Below are 15,483 nucleotides of genomic sequence, written 5' to 3'. Positions count from 1 at the left end.
TGCTTGGATAAGTTATTTCATTTTGGTTTATCACCTTATCTCATTTTGAGCTAAACAAACACTTTGCTAATTAAACTACGTAACCAAACACCCGCTTATTTTATTTTTATTTCTTATAATTATTACTTTTAATGATTACCACTACACTTAATAAATAACAAATGAAAAAACTTTCAAACCCTCATCTTCTAAGAAAACAACAAGCTATAAATTCGTATGTGTTGAACTCTTAAAGACCAAGTTCAAAATCAGTTATGCCAGAAACTATCGGTAAGCCGTTGAAAATTTTATTTATGAATTTACGTGCGTCCACGAATGGTCTACTAATGTTTTGTGAGAAAGAGAGAAAGATAGTGTTTGAGCTTATAATTCGCATCCATTACATAGGAAAACAAGGGCAATCGGAGTTGCTAATTTTGAATGAGAAATACTGCAACGAGGGCAAAAACATAAGCTATCCATTCAATTCCTTTTCATTTTCAACAAATTTGATAACTCGATATTCTCATAATATTAATCGATTTTGCCTTATGATATCGATTTTGATGTAATGTCATCTACCGGGGACATGGGCACAGGTAATACCTTGCCCATTACGACAAGAAAAAAGAGGATCATTGGTTCAACAGGCTCTTTGCAAGAAACTTATGGTTGTGGTGGTCGCTTTAACGAATATTACCACCATAACCACCGATGGCAAGTGTCGACAGATGGATGTACCGTGATATGTAGAAGAACAAAGTCTTTCTTGAAATGTTTAATTCCAAGGAAGAATAAGACAAATTGCATTATCACAATTTTCATGTTAATAATGGTAATCATCATGTTTACCAAGTATATTCGCATGATTACCAACGATGATCATGCAGCTAACGACGAAGATCTTATCGTGATTAGGCGCCAAATTCTGGATGAAACAAACCTTGAAAATGTTCAGGTTTTTCAAAACGTTTTTTTTCTCTTTATCTCATTTGTTTTTGATGATAAAATCAACCCTTCCTTTTTCATTTTGATTCATGGTTTTTTGTTTGCTTGATCACAGGCTCCTAGCATATGGAGAAATCCCAAAAGTGATGACCATTATGGATGCATTGATCGTTTGGCAAGTGAAACAAGTATGCAAACTAATCTCGTCTCGTGTTCATGTATAATAAGATCGAAATCTGTTAACTCACTACCAATTTTGCAAGTTTTTCGTTCTCAGGAAATCGAAGTGCTCCAACAAATGGTTACATCCTAGTTCAGGCAAATGGTGGGTTGAACCAAATGAAAATGGGGGTTAGTAACGAAAATATACATAATACGATATGTCTTTCATGCAGTACTCATGCATCCATGCAAAAGATTCAAGAAAATTCAGTTAATTTATTGTATATCATGTATTACGGATCGCAGATAAGTGACATGGTAGCAATTGCAAAACTCATGGATGCGACTTTGGTTCTTCCAACCGTAGATCACAAGTCATTTTGGACAGATCCAAGGTGTGATAATTAACACATGTAAATAAATCATAACAAAACCATTTGTTATTTCTTTTTTCTGAGACTGATTTGTTTCCAGTGATTTTAAAGATCTATTCGACGTCAAGCAGTTCACGACAACACTCCAAGATGACATCGACATAGTTGACTCTCTTCCACCTCATGTTGCAGGAATCGCACCCCACCAAAAGGATCCAGTTTCATGGTCAATGGTATGTTTATATATACACGATTCTAATTAAAATCTCTAAGACATGTTGATTTCGCATGATGTCAATAAATCCATCACTAATATTGGTGCAGCCCAGTTATTACCAAGGTGAGATTCTTTCACTGTTGAGGCGACAGAAAGTGGTTAAATTTCTTCACACTGATTCGCGGCTCGCTAACAATGGCATCCCGGATTCCATCCAAAAGCTCAGGTGTCGAACCATGTATGAAGCCTTGAAATCCACAAAGGAGATCAATGAGCTTGCAAGAAAGCTAGTCAACAGACTTAAACAAAACAGCGAGCATTATCTTGCTCTACATTTGAGGTATCTAAAAGTACTCTTAGTTTATTTAACTTTATCTTCAAAACTAGAATTTAACAACAATAATGGAATTAGTTCAACCCGTTGCTAAAAAATAACCTTTTAGTGACGTACGGATTCTAATTGTTCTTGTAGATTTGAAAAGGATATGTTAGCTTTCACCGGCTGCACTCATGGTCTTTCTGAAAAGGAGGCTGACGAGCTTAAAGCATTGAGGTACGGAGTAAAGCATTGGAAGGTTAAGAATATCAAAAGCATGAAAAAACGACAACAAGGGAATTGCCCTTTGACGCCTCGTGAGTCTGCTATTTTTCTCCAGGCTATGGGATTTCCCTCAAGTACGAAGATATATATTGTGGCGGGTGAGATCTATGGAGAACGTGGACTCGATGATTTTAAGGAAAAGTATCCTAATGTATCAACTCACTCCACCTTAGCAACGGAAGATGAGCTAAAGCCTTTTAAAGACATGCATAATCAGCTTGCTGCATTGGATTATACACTGGCACTTGCGAGCGATGTTTTTGTGTACACATATGATGGAAATATGGCTAAGGCTATCCGTGGACATCGTATGTTCAAAGGGTTCGAGAAAACAATTTATCCCGATAAGTAAGTTTCGGTAATACTCAAAACTACTTTTGACTGTTATACACAATTGATTTTCTCTTATAAATATATAGAGATTACAGAGACTGTTGTTTAGCCGATGTCGTACTCTCACATACAGTGAGGTGTTGCTCATCTCCATATATCTAACCAAGGCAGTAGTGACAATTGATATATAGTTTGTTAGATAGATCGAGTCCTTGATTCTCGTGTGAATATGAAAGCATAGGTTTTTCAAACATATTTTGAACCTAGAGAGATGAAAAATTACCCTTTAAATATAAAAAATTCATTAACTTTTGTATAATAAGAAAGAAAATTATTTATACTAGTTTCTAAATATAACATTTTCAATTACAAAAATTCATATAATGTTTTATCCAAATTAGAAATGCAACTAAAAAGAAGTAAAAAGGTCCTCTTAATTAATAAAGTGCTCCAAGAGATAATGATGTGTGATCTATAATTTATTGAACTCTATAAATTTTAATTACTTCTTCGCATCAATATTTTACTTTTTTTAGATGTATACAATTCTTTAACTATATGAAAGTTCAATGGAGCATATTTTCACAAAAAAAAAAAAAAAAATCAGGTGTTGGATCAACTTAATTCTAATATAACACCCCATTATGTTTGAATCTAATGTATTGGATAATATATAGAAGTGGATGAGATTAGGTTTAATTGATGTGGGATTCAAACATTGACATTTAATTTATATTTGTTATTTGGTGCAGAAGGAACTTTGTGAAGGTGTTGGATCAACTAGACGAAGGACGTTTGAGTTGGGAAGACTTTTCATTACAGGTTAAGAAGTTGCATGCAAATAGAACAAGCAGTCCGCAACGTAGAGTAGCTGGAGTGAAACCGAAAAGAGAAGAGAACTTCTATGCAAATCCATTCCCTGGTTGCATTTGTGACACTAGATATATAGATTAGATCACATAAACTAACAAGATGAGATCCAAGATGAACCAGGGAGAGGATCATTTAATCGGCATGGAGACCGAAAAGGAAAATGGATCAAACAAAAGGGCTACAAGTGCAAACGGTTCTTTGACTCTTCGTAATTATATCATTTATATGAGCCAATGGAATTCTAGAATAGATGAAAAGTGGAGCTGCAATTAAGGGTTGAATATGCTGCAATTAAGGGTTGAATATTGTAGAGGTTTTCATCGTTAATACATTTTGATATAAAGGAGCAAACTAACGAATTTTATTTAAACATTAGAGTCTAGAATCTGGATTTACTTTTAAATATAAGATTATAGATTTATACTTTTGTCATTTTTTTCCATTTGTTTTATTTAAGAATTATTGTCACAAACTCTCTCCAAAAGATCGGTGGTCTCAAGTTCATATATTTAAACCATCACCTAGCTAGTGGATCACGTGATAAAGAGGTAAGGGAGTTTGAAGTTCTTCTAATCATTGGGGCCTCCAATCATATGCAGTGTCATTCGCAAAAGCAAAGGTAGACGTTTCCGTATTTTTTCAGTAAAATGACGAACCAACGAATGCAAGGCAAAACTAGAGGCGACAAAAATTGACACGAGATACTGATCCAAGACAAACTTGACACAAAATAAATGGATTTTGGTAAGAGATTTCAACTCATTTAATTAAACGAGTTGACACGACATGACACATGTATTAAACGAGTAAAGTTAGAGTTGATAATTTCAATTTGATTATAACTCGAAAATGACACATTTATTATATGTAGAAACGATTTAACTGTCTATGTCAAGATTGTATTTTTCATTTTTTTATGTTTTCTCATGACCTCGCCTCTTTCCTCAACCTGTTTGATATTCCTCATTCCAAACTCCTACTCTTTCACATTTCTTTCGAATATTACTATGAATTTCACATTTTCACTTTCAAACTCTTATTCTTTCCGGTTTTCACCTTGTTTAGTGTTTCCACCGGACATGAAATAACACATTTGCTAGTTCTAAAACATATCCCACAATCCGATATGAATTCTACATGAAAATAAACAGAGTGACTCAACACGACATTGATAATTAAACAAGTCGACTTAAGTCACGCTTTCTCAACTTGTTTGATGTTTCAACACAAACGACACAACACGGTCTAGGCAAGACATCTTCATGTCTTCACCAAAATGGAAGGTGAACCCTCTCAGGGTGAGTTTACTCTAAGCGAGATTATCTTAAAATAAGTTTTATCTATTTATTTATTTGCAATATTCCCTCAAACATCAGGGATGCGGATTCTTAAATGCCAAACACTGGAGGACTAGAATGCAAATTACCATTAAAGGTGTAACCCTCTTTCAAAGATTCATTTCTTTGTCATCCGCCTGTACGCGATACACATCAGATCGATCTCTGTTCGTCTCCCCGATTCCACTCTCCTGATCTTCCGATTCCTTAACCCAGGTGAGTTCTTATTCTTCCTAACCAATCTGTGTTTTAGGGTTTATATTACCTCATGGCAAGGTTCAGTTTCTTTATCAACTACAGAAATCATTGTGAATCACATTTAGAAGTTTGATCAATTAGGATAGGGTTTAAATAGACAACGAGAAAGCAAAAATGTTCGTGCAATTTCTCCTAATTTCTTCTACTTCCACAGAACTGAACTCGGTTATGGAAGAAATTGCTCTACTTAATTGACCTTCTCAAATTTTAATAACAAAATCGAGCTATATGTTTGCCTGGATGCATTTGTTGTATCTATAATTGGACGTAAATCAACAGATATAAAATTCCTTCAGATATGATACGGAAGTTACTTGCTATCATATAACGTTTTCCCATCTAACAGAGAAATGCCTTCTGATTTAGCACTAACAGTTCATATTGTTTTGTGATTTGGGTCTGTTATACGACAGTTTATAACTTCAACTTTGGTACAATATCTGTAAATGAAGGAAAAGATAAGTTTTTGAAGTGGACTAACCTATATATATATATATATATATATATATATATATATATATATATATATATATATATATATATATATATATATATATATATATATATATATATATATATATATTATACAGGATATGGGTCTTTGGACGCTATTAGAGGGATGTTTGCTTATAGCAAATGCACTAGCAGTATTAAATGAGGATCGGTTTCTTGCACCTAGAGGATGGAGCTTTCAAGAGTACTCAGGGGTGAAAAGAAATTCCTTCAAAGGACAGATCATTGGTCTCATTTATGCAACCCAATACTTAAGAGTTATATTGATAATGCTCAACTCCCTTTGCATTGTGGTAAAGCTAGTTTCTGGATAATTATCCAAAGTAAGTCATTCTTCAAGGCTTGACCTAGTCACCGAAAACTCAAGTGGATTTCGTTGAAAATCAAATAAGCTTTTCTGTGTAATAGTTGCTTTTGATCCATATTTCAGTTAGTGTATTGAATTTGCTGTAGCATTTGTTTAATTGTGTTAAATCTTCTTCTTTTTTTTTGTTATTGTTAGGTGACTATCCACATTTTTTGGTGAAGCAAGAAATTGTGGTTTTTGTTGTATTGATTTGTGTCAGTGTCACAGTCCAATGCATGGTAAACACAGAACAATAAATGAAAAAGCATTTCTAGGCAATATAGTAATGTATGGAATAGAATAAAGTCTAGAATAAATTTAAAAGATTACATATCAGCAAAAAGGTGATAAGTATTGGAGTGAATAGCAATAAGCCTAAAAGCAGCAGTAGCAGCTGCAACAGCCATGATACCAAAGAAACAAACATTGACCCAATGCCATGACTTTTGTAAAGCAGTGAGTGAGTTTGTTTTGGCCACTAAATACATGTGATTAGCGAGAATAAATGTAAGTGGGAAAGTGCTTATCGCTCCTGTTAAACTCATGAAGTCTCCAAGAAATGGAAATGCTGCTGATACCAAGGTTGTAATGCCAATGTAACCCCCTCGAACAATGATTCTGAAACACAATTTTTTAAGACCCACCACACTTCCTTTTATTCCGTATTTAGTGTCCAAATACTCGTACATTGGACTTGCAAATATCTGAAGAAAACAACACATGAAAAACTATGTTACACAACAAGACATGACAAAACATGTACTAATCAATTGTGTAAAAGGCGAAAATACCACTAAAAAGATTGTACAACACATGAGAAAATAGATTCTATTATGTTTGAAATGCATTGGATTAGAACACAAAGCGGGAAAGTTCATCTCTAGTCTTTGCAAAAGACAGATACCCCTAGAAAGCCTGTGCAAAACATGGTAGAATAGGTTGTACTGTTTTTGACATGCATTATACTATTGCAAAAGTTGGGAAAGGGTAAAGACTAAAGAGTCACTCTTGATTTCTTCTATGCAAAAGACGAAAATACCACTAGAAAGCTTGTACAAAATATGACAGTCTTCTCTTGATATGCTAATGGACTAGGAGAAAAGGTGGGACATGACAATCAAAGAGTCACTCTTGATATTTTTGTCTATAAAAAAGACAAAAATGCACCTGGAAAGCTTGTACAAAATTTTCAAGAAAAAGTTGTATTGCTTTTACTAATTAGCAAAGTACTAATACATCTATCTACTTACTCTCTAACTAAGAGAATGATGTACTCGATTGGGAATTTGGGATTGGAGGTGGGACAAGAACTCGTCTCGGTTTCTTATTTGTGCAAAAGACGTAAATGCCCTTGAAAAGCTTGTCCAATCCTATTCAGTCTTGTTATAAAACTAGAAAGGGTAAAAACACGAGTAAATTACACGAATAGGCCTTATGGTTTGGGGTAATTTGGTCCCTAACTGTTTGTTTTTGTTGCGCGCTTGGTCCTTGTCTTACCTAAAAAAAGACTATTTTGCCCTTAATTTTTTTAATTTATTTAAATAAACACACCCCAACCCCGCTTCCACCTCACATTACCTTACCTTACCTATCCTACCTTATTTAAATAAATTAAAAAATCAAGGGCAAAATAGTCATTTTAGGTAAGACAGTGACCAAGCGCGCAACAAAAATAAACTGCAGGGACTTCCCGAGTTTAAAAAATAAGTTAGCGACCAAACGTGCAAATTACCCCAAACGATAAGGACCATTCGTTTAATTTACTCTAAAAACAATAGATAGAGAAGATTACATGCAAAGCTATAACGGATTGAAAAAAGGCAGATAAGTTGGCAAATGTTTTGACCCAAACTGGGCCATGAACATTGTTAAGCAGATAGGAAGATGCTCCATTGCCATAAGCCCAATACCCCATGAACACAACGGCATAAAGTGGCAAAACTCCTACAGAAAACTGAAAGTAGAGCGCCTTCATCATGTTACTAACAACAGGTGGTCTCACAGTCGCCTACACAATTAAAAAACACAAAAAACATCATTTAAACGTAACAAAAAAAAAAATCACAAATTTCTGAATTTTCTTACCTGTATTTCCGGGAGCATTCCTGTGTTGAAAGCAAAGACAAGACTTGCAGAAGCACCGATGGTTGTAAAGATCTTGCCAGTGTCTGTACCTGGAATGCTATAATCCCTTGGTGGAGCTTCGATTCCTATAAGTCAATCAAAGATTGTGTCGTATGGATAAATTGTTGTTCTTTATGTATTAAATCAAAAGGAGAAAAATAAAAAATAAAAAACATATATGACTTACCAGATTAAGTAATCTAGTAAAAAAGAACACCTTAGCGATAGCATATTATTTTACTTTTGATCACAAATAGCAGAGAGTTGGAAATTATACCATCACGAAGAGACAAGGCAACTGCAACCACAATGTATACTAGAGTGAAGAATGTTGAAAATCCAAGCCAAATTCTTAGAGCTGAGAGATGAGGGATAGAAATTGCAAAAATGCCACAAGTCAACCCTGCTATGGCAATGAAGTACGGGAGCCTAATCGCATTGTCATCCCTGAAAACTATATAAATAGCCTGCAAATTAAATCAAATTAACATCAACTAATTAACAACTACAATTCTATTATATTATTGTACATGACACGTAAATCCTAGGAAAGTACCTTAACAGCCTGACCAGCCAACATGATATAACCCACATTAATCATGAAAAGATTGACATATTGCAACACCCATGTAAGAGCATAAGCCTTTGGACCTAAAAAAAACCTCCATTTTTTATGAGTTATGTTTTCAAGAATGTATAAATCTTTGTTTGGTGAATGGTGAATGGTGATTAGTGATTACCATACACAAAGCCTGCAAGGTCTCTGTATCTGATATGTCTCTTCCCGCCAAATTCATGGAGCCTTGCGATTAGGACATTTGCGTATAGTGATATGATTGTGGCTAAAATTAAACCTGCAACTCCACCTGTCCAACCGAGAGGAACCATGACTGCACCTGAGTACCCCAGCACATAAGCACTGTTGATACCAGTCGTAAGAACAAATCCCGCTTGAAACCACGAGTCTACATCATAAACCCAAAACCGATCAGTCTCATTGAAGACCCTCTTCGAATCAATGGCAATGTTTACCAAAATGAATTCTAATTTCTGTAACTTGTTATAGAATTATAGCCATCAATATCTAATTAGGTGAAGTTGAAACAGTCAGAAATTTAACATATACTGTCATTAATCAATTGAAACGGGAAAAGTGAAAAGAAGAATACCGCTGCTGATCTTATGGGCTGTTTCAGGAATTTCAATGGCTAAATGATCGTCGGAGTGAATCTTCCATGTGTCACTGGGAACAGCGTCGTCTCGTTGGACGTCCATTCATATCACACAAGAATCCGCTGTTTTCTTCTTCGATTAACGCCGTCGACGGATTCTTCTTCTTCCTCTTCCAATTTCACTACGTTTTCACTCGAAACTACAGATTTGATACGTTTCCGATTGAAGAAACTGTGTGCGATTGAAACAAGATCTGAACAGAAAACCGAATGAAATGGAGATTATGGAGATCCGATTAGCGCCACCGTGGACTGTGTGAAAGCACACACATACACTGAAGCAAGGTGTAGTCAGAGAAATACAGACTACAGAATTTTATGGATATGCATGCAATAAGTTTGTTTGTGTGCGTTTATTCATGGAAATGGAATTGTGATTCAGAAAACGAACTTGAGAGAGTTGAGAGCGATGCAGGCGCCTCAAAAATCGTAACAGCTGATCATTTCTTCTTTCCTATTTTTATCTCTATGTGTTTGGTTTATTTTATTTATTGGATTCAATCATTTCAAACATCTGATAATGATTCACATTAAAATTAAAATTTCTAAGTTCTCTCAAGTCTCAATCCATGCACGTAAAGGTCAGATAACTCATAAGCATCGTACGTCTAGATTTACGTGAACAAGTTAAATATAACGTCAGAAGCACTGTTACATATTAAAGAACATGTCAGAATACACCAGACTCAAAGACACAGACGTATGGATTTTGGATCCGAAATCAGTTATGTTTGGTATAGATTTACGTGATCAATGTTTATATGTTGAGAAATTAAATATCTTATTTTTTTTTCCTACAAATCCTCGTACTAAATTAAATGGTGGACATACATAACATTTAATATATGGTGGAGATACATAACATTTAATGTTTAATGTTTATTTAATGAAACATATTGTATATGTATTTCTTCGGTAGTGTATGGACTATGGTGTAAGTGTATCTCATGTAACTGTTTTATGTGTTTGTTATAAATTGGTTTAGTAACATTCAACTGGTTATAGTCATCCCGAATTAATCTAAAATAAAGAGTTTTTGTGAAATATTGGTATGTTTTATTGTTTTTAATTATTATTAATGTTTATTCAAATTGTAATGATGCATGATTCAAGTGATAACTAAAATAATAATATAAAAGAAAAAAAATTATATATTTTGGCTCTTAATAAAAAGTCACTTTTGATTTTTTTTTTTAATTTAATTATTGAAACCGATAAACACTTGCCAAATAATCTTTATAAGGGTTAAATTGCAAAAAAAAAAAAAAAAAAAAAAGACAAAATTGCAAAATTGATCCCTGTGGTATGCATTTTTTTGGGGTTTTAGTCCAAACCTCGACTTTTTTGGATTGATGGTCATTTTGAGCTAGTTTAGATGCAGTTTTGATCCCTGTCCAAACTAAAAATACTATTATACCCTTAATGAATTTAATTTTTATTTTTCTCTCACTTTTTAAAATTATTATTATTAAATATAAAACTGGACCCACCTCCCTACCACTCTCTCTCTCTCTCTCTCTCTCTCTCTCTCTCTCTTCGTCCTCCCCCAGATCACCATAAAGAATCTACACACATATACATACACACACTCGACATATACAAGCAGTCGCCACTTGTTAGCCTTCAATGACTCCGCTCGATCCTCCCACCATCGATTTCATTCAACAACGCATCAAAAGGAAGCTCGAAGATTTCAGACGATGATCGCTCCTCCTTCGACTCAGTCTGCGCCAGGATGAGAAGAAACGATCCTAACCCCACCTTCTCTTCTTCTTCTACCTGATCCGACGGTGGAAGGGCAACGATAGGTGGCTGTGGGCAGCCTTGCTGCTTAAATTCTGTTGGTGGATGCTCGATGAGGGACCAAGACGAAGCAGAAACGACGATGGCGTTTGGTGGTGGTGGGTTACGACAAGATGGAGGCGTTTGGTGGGTTTTGCCAACAGTCACAACGGTAGTGGGTGTTGTAGTAGGTTTTACCAACGGTGGTTGGTGATGGAGTTGTCGTGGCAGCTTCACTACCTTTGTTTCCTTTCTTTTCAGAAGAGCTCGATGAGAGAGAGGGCTGGGAGGAGCAAGGTTATGGTCCGGAGGTATTTTGGAAGGGTGTTTGCTGGTGGTGGGTCACGACATAGGGAGGTGGAAGAGGTGTTCGAAAAATTAAGTGGGTTAAGATGGTGGTGGTTGTTTCCTCTGATCAGTAGCAAGAAGGGGGAAGAACATGGTGGTGTAGGGTGGTGTCTGGCAGCTTGCTCAACAGAAACAGTAAGGAATGGTGGTGGGGCTCAACCAAGACAAACGAGGATGGTTTTTGGTGGGGTTGTGGTGGTCTATGGCGACAATCGTGGTTGTGAGCAGCCTAGACCGGTGTTACAATCACCGGTGCTTTCTTTCTTCAAATGGTGAGATACGAGAGAGAGAGAGAGAGAGAGAGAGAGAGAAAGAGAGAGAGAAAGAGAGAGAGAGAGAGAGAGAGAGAAAGAAAGAGAGAAAAAGAGAAATAGAGAGATGGGGGGGAGATAGGTGGGTCCCACAATTTTTATTAATAAAACTTTATATTAAATAGAAAAAAGCATAGAAAATGTATCAGAAGGGTATTTTTGTCTTTTTAATTTTACGAGAGACCAAAACCACAAACAAAGTAACTCAAAAGGACTGTCAATCCAAAAAAGTCGGGGTTTAAACCAAAACCCCAAAAAATACATATCACAGGGACTATTTTTGCAGTTTTGTACAAAAAAAAAAAAAACATTGATGACTTTTTTGTTAATAAGATTAAAGTTTAAGAATTTTTCTAGATTTTTTTTATATATAGTAAGCTTATTTGAAGAAAACTTATATTTATTTATTAAAAAACTCAAAATAAAGATAATTTTTTTTATTAAAAAACACAATAATGGTAATTTATATATCATTTTTGGAATTTTTTGCGATTCTCTTTAACAAATATTATTAAAACAATAATAAAGATATCATCGATATATCCTACACGACTTAAGATGATTTTGTTGATTTGTCGCAATAAATGCATTTATAGGTCAAATCAACAAAAGATTATTCCAAAATAGAGCTCCGTTATGCAAACTATGTGACCTAGAAACACATTTCTTACGATAAATCAACAAAAAATCGTTTTTATGTTCGTTAATGTCTCATATTTATCAAAAAAAAATTATTTTAACATTTCATCAGGTTTTATATCTTCTTAGTTGGTCAACACTGCCACAAAGCTATCATATTTACAAACACCACCACCACCACACTTTGTCACCACCACCACCATTTGCTACCAATAACATCATCTTCACCACAAAACACCGGTAGTCCCCATCAACACCATCTCTCACCATATCTGGCCAACCCTCCTGCATTTTTCATCTCCTACCCACCATCATCACCATCGTCCACCTAATGTTCTGTAACGCTCGTAGATTCGGACTAGTCAATTTAGAGACGTTAAGTGTCTAAAATGAATTTTTTATAGAAGATTATTTAGATTGAATAATTTTAACTAAGTTGTAGTATATATTACAAGGATTTCGTACATATAAAGAACGTTGAATCCGAGTTATAACGAAGAAGTTATGACATGTCGAAGTTTCGTGACAGAACCAGCACAACGTTGTGTGACGTAAAAAGTGAATTTACGATAAAATGCTTTTTAGCCTTAGTGATCTAAACGAAAGTTGTAGAGTTCATTAAAACAAGACCATGTATAAAAGGAACGCCCAAATCTGACTTCGTATGAGGAAGTTATGATTTTTCTAAGTTTCAGCTTAGCGGTATGCAGCCCGAAACTCGAATATGAGATCGAGCGATTTCTAGCCGAAACAATCTAAACGAGAATCGAAGGTCTCGTTGATAGTAGTGCAACGGTAAAAAGACAGACGACAACAGACATTAGATGAAGAAGTTATGAATTTATAACGGAGTTTTCCTGTCTCGGCCTACTAAAAATAAATAATAAAAATAAAGTCAAAATTAGCCGACAGAGTCTAAACGAAAGTTGTAGAGCGTAGTCTCACCTACGCGTGGATATAAAGAACGTCAGCGGTTTTTAAATAATTAGTATTTATAAATTTCGATATTATCCGACTTGGGGGGGGGGGGGGGGGGAGTCAGCGGCCTTATCCAAACTACGCCCATCTCTCTCTCTCTCTCTCTCTCTCTCTCTCTCTCTCTCTCTCTCCTGTTTTGCATTGTTTTTCATGCAAGAAATGTCCCGAAGCCCCGATATCAACCCCGAGACCCGAAGCCCGAAGATCCCGAGAAAAATAGTTTTTGAGCCGAAGCTCTGCCCGCGTGAAGCCCGATTTTGGAGGAAAACATCCTGGTTTCATCGGAAAAGAGTATTTCAAGAGACGAGGCGCTGTCCAATCATCTTCTAATCAGGTGAGTGTATAGTCTCTTTCATAACACGATTTTAATACAACTATTGTTTGAATGTATTAAGTATATGTTTTGTGTGAGTATGTAGTCACTTTCTTCTAACACATAAATATGAAGTATTTGTTATGAAATATGTGATATGTGTTTATATATTGTTGTTTATTTGAGATGAGTGTGGAATGGATGTTTTATATAGTTTTTAAATGAGTTAAACTGTATATGTACTTTATGTAACGCCCGGGTTTTCAGGGCTAAGCATTTTTGTCAATGTAATAGTCTAGGTCAACTATTGTAACTCTTTTTGAAGTAATAAATATGAAATATTTGAGTATTATGTGAATTATGTGTGTTTATGTGTTTATTATTTAATTATAAATGTATAATTAATAAAGAATAAAAATGAGCGTCAAAATTAAAGTGTGAGATAATCCCGATATCTATACATAAAGTTGTAGAATATGTCTCAAGGTTTCCGTGCATATAAAGAATGCCGAAATCCGAGCTATAAAGAAGAAGTTATGGTCCGCCGAAGTTTTACGACAAAACCGGCACGACACCGGGAAACGTAAATAGTGAATTTACGATAGAAGACTTTTTAGCCTTAGCAATCTAAACAAAAGTCGTAGAATATGTTAAACTAAGAACATCGATAAAAAGAACGCCCAAATCTGACTTCGTATGAAGAAGTTATGATTTTTCTAAGATTCGGCTTAGCAGTGCACGGCCTGAAACTCGAATTTTAGTTCGAGCGGTTTTTGGCTTACGCAACATAAATGAGAGTTGAAGATCTCATTAATAGGAAATCAACGGTAAAAAGACAGACAAAAACAGAGTCCGTATGTAGAAGTTATTAATTTTACGCAGACGTTTAACAGTATAATCTCCTTGTACTGTTAAATTTAAGATCGGTCGAGAATTAGCTGACGGTGTCAAAATGAAAGTTGTAGATCTTATTATTACCTACGCGTGGATATAAAGAACGTCAAAAACGGAGGTCGTATGTGAAAGTTACGGATTTTAGAAGTCGGAAGTGTGCTGTGCGAAAATGGGTGATGTGGCACAATCTTGGCCATTGCTTTCTCCCCAAGGCTTGCCACCAGATGGTGACATGTGGCACCAAGTTCAGCCACATTTCACCCTATAAATACCACCTCTCCCACCCTCATTTTCTTCACACCTTTCCCATTCTTTCTTCTCTTTACTCTCTCTCTCTCTCTCTAGAACCTCTCTCTAGCCCCGAAATCCCCCGAAAAGCCTAGGGAACCTCCCTAGCACGAGGCGGAAGCCCCGGAGTGCTCGAAGGCTCCGAGAAGAAGAGCTTTTCGGCTCGGGAACGCTGCTCCAAGCAAAGCCCGGTTTTCTATAAAACCCGCTGTAAGTGAGCTACGCCTACGCTATTTTTAATATAACTTTTATTTAATTATAGTAACGTTATTAGGAACTTATAATAAATACTTGGGCTATTATTATGGGTTATATAAGTATTTTTTTTGACGCTTATATAATAATAATAATAGCTAGACTATTAATTAGTCTCGACGAATAATAAACTAAACTCTAGTGGTAATAATACTAGGTTTCGTCGAAGAAAAATTCTTTTTAAGAAGCGAAGCGCTGTCTGAGTTCGGAATCACCACCTTTTCCGGTGAGTGCATAGTTACCTTCAACTTACACATAGATATGAAGTATTTTATATAAATTACGTGCTATGTGTGCATATTATCTGAATACTTGCTATCTATGCTAGATGAACGTTGTTATACATGTTTTCAATGATTTAAACTGTATATGTATTTT

The 15,483-nt window shown here is 35.4% G+C and overlaps 3 protein-coding genes across 3 annotated transcripts; 2 read left to right on the top strand and 1 right to left on the bottom strand.

Moving 5' to 3' along the window:
• The first annotated feature begins 811 nt into the window (after window positions 1–811).
• On the top strand, window positions 812–3,857 carry LOC145030431 (O-fucosyltransferase 19-like). Its single transcript, XM_078978800.1, has 8 exons — window positions 812–937; window positions 1,043–1,137; window positions 1,191–1,278; window positions 1,396–1,484; window positions 1,564–1,696; window positions 1,788–2,020; window positions 2,153–2,629; window positions 3,367–3,857. The coding sequence occupies exons 1-8, from the start codon at window positions 812–814 to the stop codon at window positions 3,566–3,568; spliced, it is 1,443 nt and encodes a 480-aa protein (XP_078834926.1). The 3' UTR covers window positions 3,569–3,857.
• Window positions 3,858–4,885: 1,028 nt separating this feature from the next.
• On the top strand, window positions 4,886–6,147 carry LOC145032965 (uncharacterized). The gene is made up of 2 exons (XM_078981931.1): window positions 4,886–5,040; window positions 5,673–6,147. The coding sequence occupies exon 2, from the start codon at window positions 5,676–5,678 to the stop codon at window positions 5,907–5,909; it is 234 nt and encodes a 77-aa protein (XP_078838057.1). The 5' UTR covers window positions 4,886–5,040; window positions 5,673–5,675; the 3' UTR covers window positions 5,910–6,147.
• A 90-nt stretch (window positions 6,148–6,237) lies between these two features.
• LOC145032964 (proline transporter 3-like) lies at window positions 6,238–9,851 on the bottom strand. Its single transcript, XM_078981930.1, has 7 exons — window positions 9,235–9,851; window positions 8,806–9,030; window positions 8,622–8,716; window positions 8,343–8,532; window positions 8,027–8,151; window positions 7,734–7,949; window positions 6,238–6,645 (listed from the first exon to the last, which is right to left on the bottom strand). Exons 1-7 carry the CDS (start codon window positions 9,338–9,340, stop codon window positions 6,268–6,270), a joined length of 1,335 nt encoding a protein of 444 aa, XP_078838056.1. The 5' UTR covers window positions 9,341–9,851; the 3' UTR covers window positions 6,238–6,267.
• Window positions 9,852–15,483: the final 5,632 nt, after the last annotated feature.

The sequence above is a fragment of the Lactuca saligna genome, chromosome 2 (assembly GCF_052625555.1).
Source record: "Lactuca saligna cultivar CGN05327 chromosome 2, ASM5262555v1, whole genome shotgun sequence".
Classification (NCBI taxonomy): Eukaryota; Viridiplantae; Streptophyta; class Magnoliopsida; order Asterales; family Asteraceae; genus Lactuca; species Lactuca saligna.
This window is presented reverse-complemented; position numbering and strand designations above follow the sequence as displayed.

Coding starts and splice junctions, on each gene's coding strand:
- LOC145030431 (XM_078978800.1), top strand. CDS start 812: ATGGTAATCATCATGTTTACCAAGTATATTCGCATGATTACCAACGAT. Junction 1,279..1,395: donor TGAACCAAATGAAAATGGGG/GTTAGTAACGAA, acceptor TACGGATCGCAG/ATAAGTGACATGGTAGCAAT. Junction 2,630..3,366: donor AAAACAATTTATCCCGATAA/GTAAGTTTCGGT, acceptor TATTTGGTGCAG/AAGGAACTTTGTGAAGGTGT.
- LOC145032965 (XM_078981931.1), top strand. CDS start 5,676: ATGGGTCTTTGGACGCTATTAGAGGGATGTTTGCTTATAGCAAATGCA.
- LOC145032964 (XM_078981930.1), bottom strand. CDS start 9,340: ATGGACGTCCAACGAGACGACGCTGTTCCCAGTGACACATGGAAGATT. Junction 7,950..8,026: donor GAATGCTCCCGGAAATACAG/GTAAGAAAATTC, acceptor TTAATTGTGTAG/GCGACTGTGAGACCACCTGT. Junction 6,646..7,733: donor AATCCGTTATAGCTTTGCAT/GTAATCTTCTCT, acceptor TGTTTTCTTCAG/ATATTTGCAAGTCCAATGTA.